This window comes from Cnephaeus nilssonii (genome assembly GCF_951640355.1).
Source record: "Cnephaeus nilssonii genome assembly, chromosome: 4".
NCBI classification, from domain to species: Eukaryota; Metazoa; Chordata; class Mammalia; order Chiroptera; family Vespertilionidae; genus Cnephaeus; species Cnephaeus nilssonii.
This window is the reverse complement of record NC_137075.1, coordinates 67,918,401-67,931,460: the sequence shown is the minus strand read 5'-3', so window position 1 is coordinate 67,931,460 and position 13,060 is coordinate 67,918,401. Positions and strand designations below refer to the sequence as shown.

At 40.5% G+C, this 13,060-nt stretch overlaps 1 protein-coding gene across 1 annotated transcript; it reads right to left on the bottom strand.

Annotated features, from left to right (window-relative positions):
* Window positions 1–8,626: 8,626 nt before the first annotated feature.
* On the bottom strand, window positions 8,627–12,664 carry LOC307098280 (large ribosomal subunit protein eL33-like; the record flags this gene model as incomplete). The annotated part of the gene is made up of 3 exons (XM_079768989.1): window positions 8,627–8,862; window positions 9,736–9,818; window positions 12,660–12,664. 3 exons carry the CDS (start codon window positions 12,662–12,664, stop codon window positions 8,627–8,629), a joined length of 324 nt encoding a protein of 107 aa, XP_079625115.1.
* Window positions 12,665–13,060: the final 396 nt, after the last annotated feature.

Here is a 13,060-nt window from a genome sequence, read left to right as displayed (position 1 = left end):
TCATTTCTGGTTGTAATGGTCGCTTAGGTTTTTATATATAGACTAGAGGCCCGGTGCATGAAATTTGTGTACGGGTGGGTGGGAGGTCCCTCAGCCCAGCCTGCACCCTCTCCAATCCGGGACCCCCGGCAGTCAGACATCCCTCTCACAATCTGGGACTGCTGGCTCCTAATCACTTGCCTGATGGCCCCCAACTGCCCGCCCCTGCCGACCTGATCACCCCTAACCATCTCTGCTTCAGCCCCCACCACCGTGGCTTTGTCTGTAAGGAAGTCAGACATCCAGAAGATGGCTGGTTGACCCAGTCTAATTAGCATATTACCCTTTTATTAGTATAGATGGGCTGATTCTTGTATGTGCTCTGACTAGGGATCTAACCCACAACCATGGTGTATCTGGAACAATGCTCTAGGGCTTAAATCAATCTCTATGGTTTAGTGTTGACTGTTCTTGAACTTCATATAAATGGAATCATAAACATAAACTCATCTATGTCTGGCTTCTTTCCCTCAACATAACTCCTTTGAGGTTCACCCATGTTGTTCTGTGTGTTAGTAGTTTGTTCTTATTTATTGCTGAATAATATTCCATTATATGGATAAGCCATGATTTACTTATCCATTCACTTATTAATGGATATTTGGGTTCTTTCTAATTTGGGGCCATGTCAAATAAATCTGCTGAGAACATTCTGGTACAAACCACTTTGTGGACATTTCTATGAGTGGAATTACTGGGTCATAGGATAAGTGTAACTTTAATTTCATAAGAAATGGACACACATTTTTTCAAAGTGTTTTACCCTTTAACCACTCTCCAACCGTGTGGGACAGCTGCTCCACAGCCTCACCAACACTTAATATTATTTTTTATGTGTATGTGATTATAATTTTAATAGTTATTTTTAATTCAGCACAATCACAGAAGTTGCAAGTACAGTACAAAGAACATTTTTTTGTCACCATTTTAGAATAAGTTGCAAACCTGATGTCCCATCTCCCTGTAATTCTTTTTATTTTTTTAATCCTCACCAGAGGATATTTTTCCCATTGATTTTTAGACAGAGTGGAAGGGAGGGATGAGGGGGGGGGGAGAGAGAGAGAGAGAGAGAGAGAGAGAGAGAGAGAGAGAGAGAGAGAAACATCGATATGAGAGACACATCAATTAGTTGCCTCCCGCTCATGTCCTACCCTGGGCTGGGGATCAAACCTGCAACCAAGGTACATTTCCTTTGACCGGGAATCAAACCCAAGACCCTTTGGTCCGAGAGTCAACATTCTAAACACTGAGCAAAACCAGCCAGGGCTCCCCGTAATTCTTTAGTGTGTATTTCATACAAACAAGGACACTCTCCTACATAACCATCAAAATCAGGAAGTTAATATTGGTTCATTACAACCATCTAACTCTCAAACACTATTTAAGCTTTGACAATTGTCCCAAAAATGTTCTTTTTAGTAAAAAGGTCCAGTTTAAAAAGTATATGTTGCATTTAGTTGTCAAATTGCTTTAGTCTCCATCAAACTGGGACTGTTCTCGGTTTTCTTTTTTAAAATTTCGAAGTTTCTAAGCCAAATATATTGTAGAATGGCCCCAAATTTTGGTTTGTCTGATGTTTTTCCATAATTACATTCAGGTTATGCATCTTTGGCAACATTATCATAAAAACACATGAATTTTATTTATTTATTTTTGCAGCCCTTCCAAGCTAAATTCCCATCAGCTTATCTAGGCAGCCAACCAAGTGTATGAGTCACTTGACACACAGGACAACTGAGCAGAAAAGCACATGAATTTAATTTGTTCCCATACTGAGGATGTTCACTTTGATCATTTGAATAAGGTAGTGTCTGCAAGGTTTCTTCACTGTAAAGTTTTTCTTTTGTGATCAGTACTTCTGTGGGGAGGTATTCTGAGGTTAAATTCTATTGCATTGCTTCCCAAATTTTTATGGATGAATTGATATCTGTATGAACTCATAGTTTCCTGTGTGCTTCAATGGAAAGTAATCTATTACTATCATTATTTATTTTGATAGTCAAAATGTACCAGATTTGACCCTGCAAGCTGGCTTTTGTCCTCTGTCATGTCCCAAACATTCTTGGAACAATTCTTTGCTTTCTGGCATAAGAGCATCCAGGATCACCTTGTATTTTCCTGCCTAGCCCTGGAATCAACCATTTCTCCAAGGAAGCTTCTTTTTGTTTGGGTGGTTGGTTGGTTGGTTTTTAGTGAAGAATGGTGTTTAGTCCTAGCTGGTTTGGCTCAGTGGATAGAGCATCGGCCTGCGGACTGAAGGGTTGTGGGTCTGATTCTGGTCAAGGGCAGGCTCAATCCCTGGCCCTGGTTGGGTGCATGTGGGAGGCAACCAATCGATGTGTCTCTCTCACATCGATGTTTCTCTCTCTGTCTCTCCCCCTTCCTTCCACTCTCTCTAAAAATCAACGGAAAAATATCCTCAGGTGAGGATTAACAACAACAACAAAAAGAATGGTGTTTAGACCATCAACAAAACAAAAAGTCAACGCACCAAATGGGAGAACATTTCATCAATGGTACATATGGTAAGGAATTAATATCCAAAATTCATAAAGAACTCACAACTTAACATGAAAAACAAACAAATAATGCAATTAAAAAATGGGCAAAGGAACTGAATAGACACTGCTCCAAAGAGGATATACAGATGACTTCTGTGAAAAGATGTTCAATGTCACTAATCATCAGAGAAATGCAAATTAAAACCACAATGAAATATCACCTCACACCTGTCAGAAAGGCCACCATCAATAAATCAACAAACAACAAGTGCTGTCAAGGGAACCCTTGTGCACTGTTGGTAGTAATGCAAATTGGTGCAGCCACTATGGAAAACAGTATGGAGGTTCCTCAAAAAATTAAAAATGGCCTTGGCTGGTGTGGCTCAGAAGTTAGAATGTCGGCCCACACACCAAAGGGTTGTGGGTTCAATTCCCAGTCAAGGGCATGTACTGTGTTTGCAGGCTTGCTCCCCAGCTCTGGTCAGGATGAGTGTGGAAGGCAACCAGTCAATGTGTCTCTCTCACATTGATGTTTCTCTCCCCGCTCCCTTCTTTCCTCTCTCTCCCTCTCCCTCTCTCTCTCTCTCTCTCATATAAATAAATAAATAAATAAATAAATATTAAAAATGGAATTGCCTTATGACCCAGCATTTCCACTTCTGGGTATGTAGCCAAAGAAATTCAAAACACTAATTCTAAAGAATATATACGTATACCTCTATATTCGTTGCAACATTATTTATAATGGCTAAGCTATGGAAGCTACCCAAGTGCCCATCAATAGACAAGTGGATAAAAAGTGGTGGTATATAAAGTTCATTTTTAAAATCCTATATAATAAAGAGGTAATATGCAAATTAACCCTCATGCCCTCACAAGATGGCTGCCTCCAACCAGGCTGGCAGGGGGGTTAGTGAGGGACGACCAAATGACTGAACAAGCAGGCTACGTGGGGCGAGCAGGCCAGCATGGGGGGCAGTAAGGGGTGACCAGGCTAGTGGGGGGGTCAGTTGGGGTGACCAGGCCAGCAGAGGGGGGAAACCAGGCCAGCAGGGGGGCAGTAAGGGGTGACCAGGCCAGTGAGGGGGGCAGTTAGGGGCGATCAGGCCAGCAGGCAGAGGCAGTTAGGGGCAATCAGGCCGGCGGGGGTGGGGGGGCAGTTAAGTGCAACCAGGCAGTCAGGCAGGTGAGCGATTAGGAGCCAGCAGTCCAGGATTGTGAGAGGGATGTCCTACTGCCGGTTTAGGTCCAATCCTGGGCCGCCCAGCCCAGAGGGGGGATCGGGCCTAAACCAGCAGTCGGACATCCCCTGAGGGGTCCCGGATTGGAGAGGGTGCAGGCTGGGCTGAGGGGACCACCCCCTCCATGCACAAATTTTGTGCACCAGGCCTCTAGTGTATGTGTGTGTGTGTGTGTGTGTGTATCTATATATCTATATATCTGTATATCTATCTATCTATATCTATCTATATCTATATATATCTATATATATACATATATATATATACTAGCGTTCCCGTTGCAGGAAAAATCCTGCAATAGGGTTTCCTGCTGCACTCTACCCCACCCCGCCTCCGCTCCTCCCTTGTCCCCCGACCCGCCTTCTCCACCAGCCCGCCCCGCTCTCCTTCCTTCTCCCCCGGCCCCGCCTCCGCTCCTCCCTTCTCCTCCCCCCGGCTTGCTTGCTTCTCCGCAGCTTTGCTCCCTTCAGCATCTCTTGGCTTCTTTCTAAGCTGTCTTGATAGGCAAATTAGCCGCCATCTTTGCTGGGGTAATTTGCATACTCATCCTGATTGGCCGGTGGGCGTGGCTTGGTTGTAGCGAAGGTGCGGTCAATTTGCATATTTGTCTATTATTAGGTAGGATATATATATATATATATATATATATATATATATATATATATATATATATAATGGAATATTACTTGGCCATAAAAAGAATGAAATCTTATCATTTGCTACAGCATATATGAACTTAGTAGGTATTAACTAAGCGAAATAAGTCAGTCAGAGAAAGACAAATACTATATGATTTCACCTGCTCTGCTCAGCATAATGGCTCTAGGACTGAATCTTTTGGGAGGAAATGGAAGGGAATTAAAAAAGGAAAGAAGAAGGGGTGTGGAACTACTATCATTCCTTTAAATGTTGATTATTTTAAAGAGTATAACATGGCCTCTCATTATGTTTTTAATTTGGATATCTCTGATGACTAATGGTATAGAGCTTTTCAGTTGTTCGCAACATATACCTATACAGTTGATTTTTGTATACAGGCAGTCCTTGGGTTACGTGGGACTCGATGTATGTCATTTCATGGTTATGTTGCCATCTCCCATCTACATAATAAAGAGGTAATATGCTAATTGGTCCTGACGGTGTTACAGTCATGACCAGGCTGCGCACGCACAGGAGCTGGTGGGCAGGGACGGGGGCGGGGACTTGCAGCACCAGGACATTAGGCTGTCACAGGGGGTGGCCCCCTGTGGCGCCGCCCAGCCCAGAGAGGGACGTCAGGACGGGGGCAGGGCCTCAGCGGAGAGCTCTCAGCACTCCTGTGCCGGGGTCTGAAGGCGCGGAGAGGAAGGGAGAGCACATAGGCAGTTAGGGGTATCAGGCCAGGAGGGGAGTGCAGATAGGCAGTTAGGGGTATCAGGCCAGGAGGGGAGAGCAGATAGGCAGTTAGGGGGATCAGGCCAGGAGGGGAGAGCCGTTAGGGCAGTGGTCGGCAAACTCATTAGTCAACAGAGCCAAATATCAACAGTACAACGATTGAAATTTCTTTTGAGAGCCAAATTTTTTAAACTTAAACTTCTTCTAACACCACTTCTTCAAAATAGACTCGCCCAGGCCGTGGTATTTTGTGGAAGAGCCACACTCCAGGGGCCAAAGAGCCGCATGTGGCTCGTGAGCCGCAGTTTGCTGACCACTGAGTTAGGGCCATCAGGCTGGAGGGGAGCAGTTAGGGGCATCAGGCAGGCAGGAGAGCAATTAGGGGCATCAGGCTGGCAGATGAGCACTTAGGAGCCAGTGATTCTGGATTGTGAGAGGGATCCCAGATTGGAGAGGGTGCAGGCCAGGCTGAGGGACCCCCCCCCGCCCCGTGCACAAATTTTGTGCACTGGGACACTAGTTTATTTATTAAAAAAAGAAAAGTTCTGTCATTTCGACGTATGTACAAATGTGCTTTATGTTTTTTATTATTTATTTACCACAAGTAAAGGTCAGGAATTGTTATCTTTCTTTTAAATTTTTTTTAGTTTCACTTCATTACTGCTGTGTATGTGCTCCATGTGAGTGATGTAGGTAGGTGCTTATGTAGGTGGGTTCTGACTTACGGCGAAAATCATGTTACATCACGCCATAGGGACAGATCTCTGATGTAACCCGAGGACCTACTGTACTGAACTTGTATCATGCAATATTCTTAAATTCACATATCAGTCTTAGTATTATTTTCATAGATTTAAAATTTTTTCAATGTAAACAATTATGTTTTCTGTAGTAAAGACAGTTTACTTTGATCTTTTTCAATCTGTATACTTATTTTTTTCTCTTATCCTATCACACTGGCTAGGACTTCCAATACAATGGCAGATAGAAGTGGTGATAGTGAAGATTCTTGCCTTTTCCTGATTTTAGGGCAATATTATTCAATATTTTACCATAATTGTATAATATTGGCTGTGAAATTTTCTTAAATACCCTTTATCAGTTTGAGAAAGTTCCCTGACATCCTAGCTTGAGATGTTTTAGTTTTGAACTGATGTTCACTTTTATCAGTGCTTTTTCTGAATCTACTGAGAGGATGATGTGGGGTTTTGACTTTCCTTCATTATTGTAGCAAATTTCATTAATTGATTTTCCTAAAGTTAAACTGCCCTTGCTATCCTGGACTATAACTCATTTGCAGAATTTTATTTAGATTATTGTCCCTGTTTATGAAAGACAATTAGTATGTAATTTCCCTTTATTGTAGAATCCTTGTCTAGTTTTATATCCAGGTCATGCTGACTTTATAGCCTCTATTTACTGAAATAATTTCTGTAAAATTAATCTTTTCTTCATTGAATATGTGACAATTCTAATGAATTCCACTGAAGCCATCTGTGCTTGGAGCTTACTTTGTGGAAAGGTTTGTTAATAAGAGTTCCAATCTGGCCCTAACTGGTTTGGCTCAGTCGATAGAGCATTGGCCTGCGTACTGAAGGGTCCCAGGTTCGATTCCGGTCAAGGGCATGTACCTTGGTTGCGGGCACATCCCCAGTAGGGGGTGTGCAGGAGGCAGCTGATCGATGTTTCTCTCTTATCGATGTTTCTAACTCTCTATCCCTCTCCCTTCCTCTCTGTAAAAAATCAATAAAATATATATATTTTAAAAAGAGTTTCAATCTGTTTAATATATATAGGATTATTTAAATTTTCTATTTCTTCTTGATTATATTTTGGTAAATTGCATTTTTCAAGGAATGTGTCCATTCTTCTAAATATTCATATTTTTTGCATAGTTATTCATAATATTTTATTCTTCATATTGGTATGTTGTGTTTTCTTATTTAGTTTTGCTAGTAAAATTTAGTTTTGCTAATAAAATTTTCTAATTCAATTTTATTAATTTCAATAAACAATATTTGGCTATTCGGATATACTCCACTTTGTGTGTATTCTACTTTGTTGATTTTTGCTCTAATATTTACTATTTCCTTCTTTCTGCTTCCTTTGGATTTTCTTTGAGGTTCTTTTCTGATTTCTTGCATTAGAAGCTTAGATCATTGATTTATAACCATTCTTCTAATATGTACACACAGATCTATAAATTTATTTCTTATTACTGCCTTAGCTGCAATTCACAGGTTTTGATAGGTTGCATTTCCAGTACAGACAGCTCAAAATATTTGATAATTTCCATTGTGCTTACTTCTTTGACTCATGGATTATTTTTGAAGTGTGTTCCTTAATTTCTAAATATTTTGAGATTTCTAAATTCTGGTGATCAGAATAATACACTATAGCCCTAGCTCGTTTGTCCTGGGTTCAATTCTGGTCAAGGGCACATGTCCGGGTTGTGAGCTCAATCCCCAGTTGGGGGCGTGCAGAAGGCAGCCAATCAATGATTCTCTCTCATCATTGATGTTTCTATCACTCTCTTCCTCTCCTTTCCTCTCTATAATCAATAACAATATATTTTAAATAATAACAAAAGAAATAATACACTATATAACTTTTGACTTTTGAAATTTGTTAAAACTTGCTTTATGGATCAAAGCATGTTTTGATAAATGATACATGTGCACTTGAAAAGAATGTGTATTCTATTCTTTGGGGATACAGTATCCTATAAATACTAATTAGATAAAATTGGCTGGTAGTGTTATTTAGATATTCTATATTTTAATGTTTTTATTGTTTTACAAGTTACTGGGAAAGCTGTGGTGAATTCTCCATATATTATTGGGATTGTCTATCTTTTTATTCTGTAAACTGCTGCTTTATGCATTTTAGAGATGTGTTTTTAGGTGCATATTAATCTTTTTTAAAAACGTTTTTATTGATTTTAGAGAGGAAGGGAGAGTGACAGAAACATCAATGATGAGAGAGAATCATTGATCGGCTGCCTCCTGCACGCCTCCTACTGGGGATTGAGCCTGCAACCCAGGCATGTGCCCTTGGCAGGAATCAAACCTGGGATCCTTCAGTCCGCAGGCCCATGCTCTATCCACTGAGCCAAATCGGTGAGGGCTAGATGCATATTAATTTAGCATTGTTTTATGTTGTTGTTACGGTTGAATTAATTCTTTTTTCAATATGGAATTTCCCTCTTTATATCAAGTAATAGCTTCATGCCCTAAAGTTTACTTTCTCTGGTATTAGTATAATAATATTTGCTTTCTTGGGTTAGGTGTTTAAATGACATATTTGATCCATCCTTTCCATTAAACTTATTTGTTTTCATATTTTCATGTATTTTGGTGTGTCTCTTGTAAGCAGCATATATTGAGTCTTTTAAAAAATCTAACAATTTATATTGTGTGTTTTTTTCACAAGAGAACAAATCCAGTTTTATTTACTTACTTTTCAATGAGTTTAAATCCTTGAGGGGTATATTACATGGATTCTGTGTCCAATGGCCTTAGCCAGAAGGCTGATTTGGAATTTGGCACGAGCCATGCCACTGTTTCCATGAGCGTGAGTTACCTCTCCCCAGATTACTCTGGTTTTGTTTGGTTTGCCACCAGGAGTCACTGTGTTGTTCTTTGATTTGCACACAGAAGCACATCTCTTGCCTAGATAGAATTCAGTTTCACCTTGAGCATGAACACCTTCAGTTTTTTTTGTGTGTGTGTTTTTAATTTCTTTATTGATTAAGGTATCACATATTTGTCCTCATGCCCCCATTCCCATCCCACACCCCTCCCCACACATGCCCCCACCCCCCTGTTGTCCCCTACCGCTGGTTAGGCGCATATGCTTGCACACAAGTCCTTTGGTTGATCTCTCCCCTTTACCCCAACCCTCCCCTACCCTCCCTCTGAGGCCCGACAGTCTGATCCGTGCCTCCTTGTTTCTGGGTCTGTTCTTGTTCATCAGTCTATGTTGTTCATTATTTCCACTAGATGAGTGAGATCATGTGCTATTAGAAATACACTTATAAGAACCGATAATGAGACAAGCAATAATGGTTATGGTGACAGGAAATGAATCAGTCTGTAGTGAGTTTCTTTCTGGGCCAACAGTTCTTTTGAGACCCAATTACAATGTCCAACAGTTCCTTATGTGTACATGTCAGCACTGACATTACAGTTCTGGATGGTGGAGAAATGGTGGTAATGCAGATCCGGCTCTCTCTGGTTTGGTCCTGGGCAACCTGCAGTGATGCACAGCTGCTAACTGCTAGTATGGGAAGACCAAGTCAGCGTCTTCCATCTCTGGACTGCTTCTCTTCTGTCTTCATGGCTGGAGTAGTAACCTGTAAGTAAATTACACCTAGAAAATTAATTGTAAGGCTAAAAGCAAGACACCCATGAAAAACACACAAGGTGTCAAAACAAGCCAGAGGAAAATCATTTGGGAAAAAAATGAAATAGGATCCCAAGTCAAATTTATAGAAAATATTCCTTTATTAACTTTTGGTCGAGAATATGTTTGTATATCTTCAGAAAACAACTCCGAGACCATGTGGATTCCAGCAACACCTTCAGTTTTAAGAAGAGCTGTGTGCTCCCTCTGGTTCCAGAGACCCAACGTATAGCCAACAAAAATGGCCTTGGACCACAGCCTTCAGACACGTTTGTCGTTTAGCAGGCCTCCACAGGTTCTAAGATGGTGGAAAGAAACAATCTAGTTCTTTAATTGGGAGTTTTATTCCTTTACATTCACTCTAATTATGAAATAACTAGAGATTCAGGCACTGGGGTGGGGGGTGAGAGTCCCCTCAGCCCGGCCTGTTCCCTCTCGCAATCTGGGACCCCTCGGGGGATGTCCGCCTGCCGGCTTAGGCCCGATCCCCAGTGGGATCGGGCCTAAGCCGGCAGGCGGACATCCCTCTCGCAATCTGGGGCTCTCGCAGTCCGGGACCCTTCGCTCCTGCAGTGGAGGCGGGAGAGGCTCCCCCCACCACTGCTGCGCTTGTCAGCCGTGAGCCCGGCTTCTGGCTGAACGGCACTCCCCCTGTGGGAGTGCACTGACCACCAGGGGGCAGCTCCTGCATTTAGCATCTGCCCCCTGGTGGTCAGTGCATGTCATAGTGACCGGTCGTTCTGCTGTTCGGTTGATTTGCATCTTAGGCTTTTATTATATAGGATTAAGTTGTGGTTAAGTCTGCTTTGCTATTTGTTTTCTTTTTTTCCCATGTGCTTTCTTCCTCCCTTCATGCCTTGTTTTTATTAGTCAAGGATTCTAATATTCCATTTTATCTTTTTGTTTTCTTTTTACTATCAGTCTTTTAGAATGTAAAAAAAAAAATGTATTCTTAGCTTATTACAGTGTACCTGTCATTGTCACAAATAATGTCAGCATCTTAAAACAGTGTATATCCATTTACCCCATTCACATCTTTATTTTGTACATTTTATTGCCTACCTGTGTATAAACCCCACAAATATTTGTTATGATTGTTGTTTCAATAGTAAAGAGTTTCTCATATTTACTCAGTATGATGCTATGAGATCATTTATCTTCAACCTGAATAAAGTTCTTTGGGATTTATTATTATGTTAGCCTGCTAGGGATACAATTTTGCAACTTATTTGAGAACATTTTCTTAAACTTTTCTTTTTTAGGAAAATCTACGTTAGCAGGGTGGTATTTTTTTTCCTTTCAGCTGTTTGAAGATGTTATTTTATTGCCTTCCAGCTTCCATACATTTTTGTTATAATATCAACTATTGTATCATTCTTTTTTTCTGGCTGCTTTAAAGATTTCCTTTTATCTCAAAAAATTCACAAAATTTGACTATGGTGTGCTGTGGTTTTCTCTTATTATCCTGCTTGGTGTTCGTGAGGATTTTTGAATCTGTGAGCTTTATCATTAATTAGATAGGAAAATTCTCAGCCACCATTCTTTATATATTGTTTATGCTTATCTCTCTCTTCTCCTCCTTCTGGGATTTAAATTATTATATATTAGATTTTTTGCCTATGCCCCATATCTCTCTCATATTTTGTTCTTTTTCATTATTTTTTTCCTTCTGTGTTCAGTTTAAAATTTTTCTCTGATTAATTTTGAGTCTAGACTGGTGCTGTAACCATTGAAATAGTTCTTAAATTTCAGATATTTCAATATACATATCTAGAATGTCGATTTGATTCCTATTCATAGACTCAAATTCTCCACTGAAGCAGTCTGTCTTTTCATTCATTGTGTCCACCTTTTCTTCCAATTTCTTTAACATACCAATTGTAGTTATTTTGAAGTTTTTATCAGATAACTCTAGTAATTTCTAAATCATCTCTGGGTCTGCTTTTTTTACTGTTTCACCTCATGGCAGTTTGGTGGTGGTTGTTTTTTTCTTATTTCTTTGCATGTCCAGTGAGTTGTTTTTTGTTTTGTTTTGTATTTCTGCTGGTTAATAGTTTTGTTTTGTTCTGTTTATCTGCTTATTTAACTGTATCTCTTGATGATTTGTGTGTGTTTTTCTTTTTTCTTTGCATATCCAGTGGAGGTTTTGTTTGTTTGTTTGTTTGTTTTTATTTTACAGAGAGAAACATCAATGAGAGTCATTGATCAGCTGCCTCCCGCACACCCACTACTGGGATCAAGCCCACATCCTGGGCATCGAACTGGTGACCTCTTGGTGCATGGGATGACGCTCAACCAACTAAGCCACACCAGACAGGGCTTTTGTTTTGTTTGTCTGCTGATTTAATATAGTGGTTATTACAGTGAAGAGGCTCTAGATTATATTGCCTTCCTCTGAATGCTGAATCTTGTTCCGACAGCAAGTGTCAAATTATTTAAGTTTAGTCCTTACTCCTATTGTGTAACACTACTCATTCATGAAGGTCCTTAATACTAGGATGTGGGCTTTCAGGGGTTTCCATTAAGTGCCTACGTATTCATGAAGTTTTATACATTCTAAATTAGGCTTGGCTTAACCTCTCATGCCTTCCCATTATTGTTCAACCGCTGAAATCTCTGTTCAGCTCTCAGCCTCCTAGTCACTGTTCTCTGCTAGGTCTCCTGGAGTCTTGCCCTGTTCTTACAGATTGTAACAATGGGCCAAGTTTCTGAGGGAATTTTTTAATGCAATTTTGGAGTGCTTTTTCTCTGCAGCTCCCTCCTTAAGGGACCTTGGCCTCTAAACCCAGCTTTGTTAGTAGGTCTAAACTCTGATCTCTGTTTCCTCTGGCCATACACATTACTGTTCTCTGCTCCATTTCCTTGTGCTGGAATGAATGTGAGGCTGGCCTCATGTGCTTCCCATTTCTGAAGGGTAATAATCCTGCCTTGGTTGCGGCAACTGTTTTACGCAGGAAGATGAGTCCAATGTCAGGCACTCAATAATAAATAGAGCTGAAAGTCAAGAGATTTCATATTTTAAAAGGAATGAATTAAAAGAACCACTATGTTTTTCTCATCTCAAGTTGTAATGCCAGGCTAAACATAAAGAGCTTCTTACCACATGCTCCCACTCAAATTCAAATCCTAAATTTAAATTCCGGTATCATTATAGAGTCCTGTCTTTTATTTCCATGCCTCTGTAAAAATTAATAGCTTAATAAAATATACTCATCCTGCCCTGACTGGTTTGGCTCACTGGAGAGAGCGTCGGCCTGCGGACTGAAGAGTCCCAGGTTGGATTCCGGTCAAGGGCATGTACCTTGGTTGCGGGCACATCCCCAGTAGGGGGTGTGCAGGAGGCACCTGATCGATGTTTCTCTCTCATCAATGTTTCTAACTCTCTATTCCTCTTCCTTCCTCTCTGTAAAAAATTAATAAAATATATTTTAAAAATAATTAAAAAAATATATATATACTCATCCTAATCTTTGTTAAATTTTCTATTTATACAACTGAGGT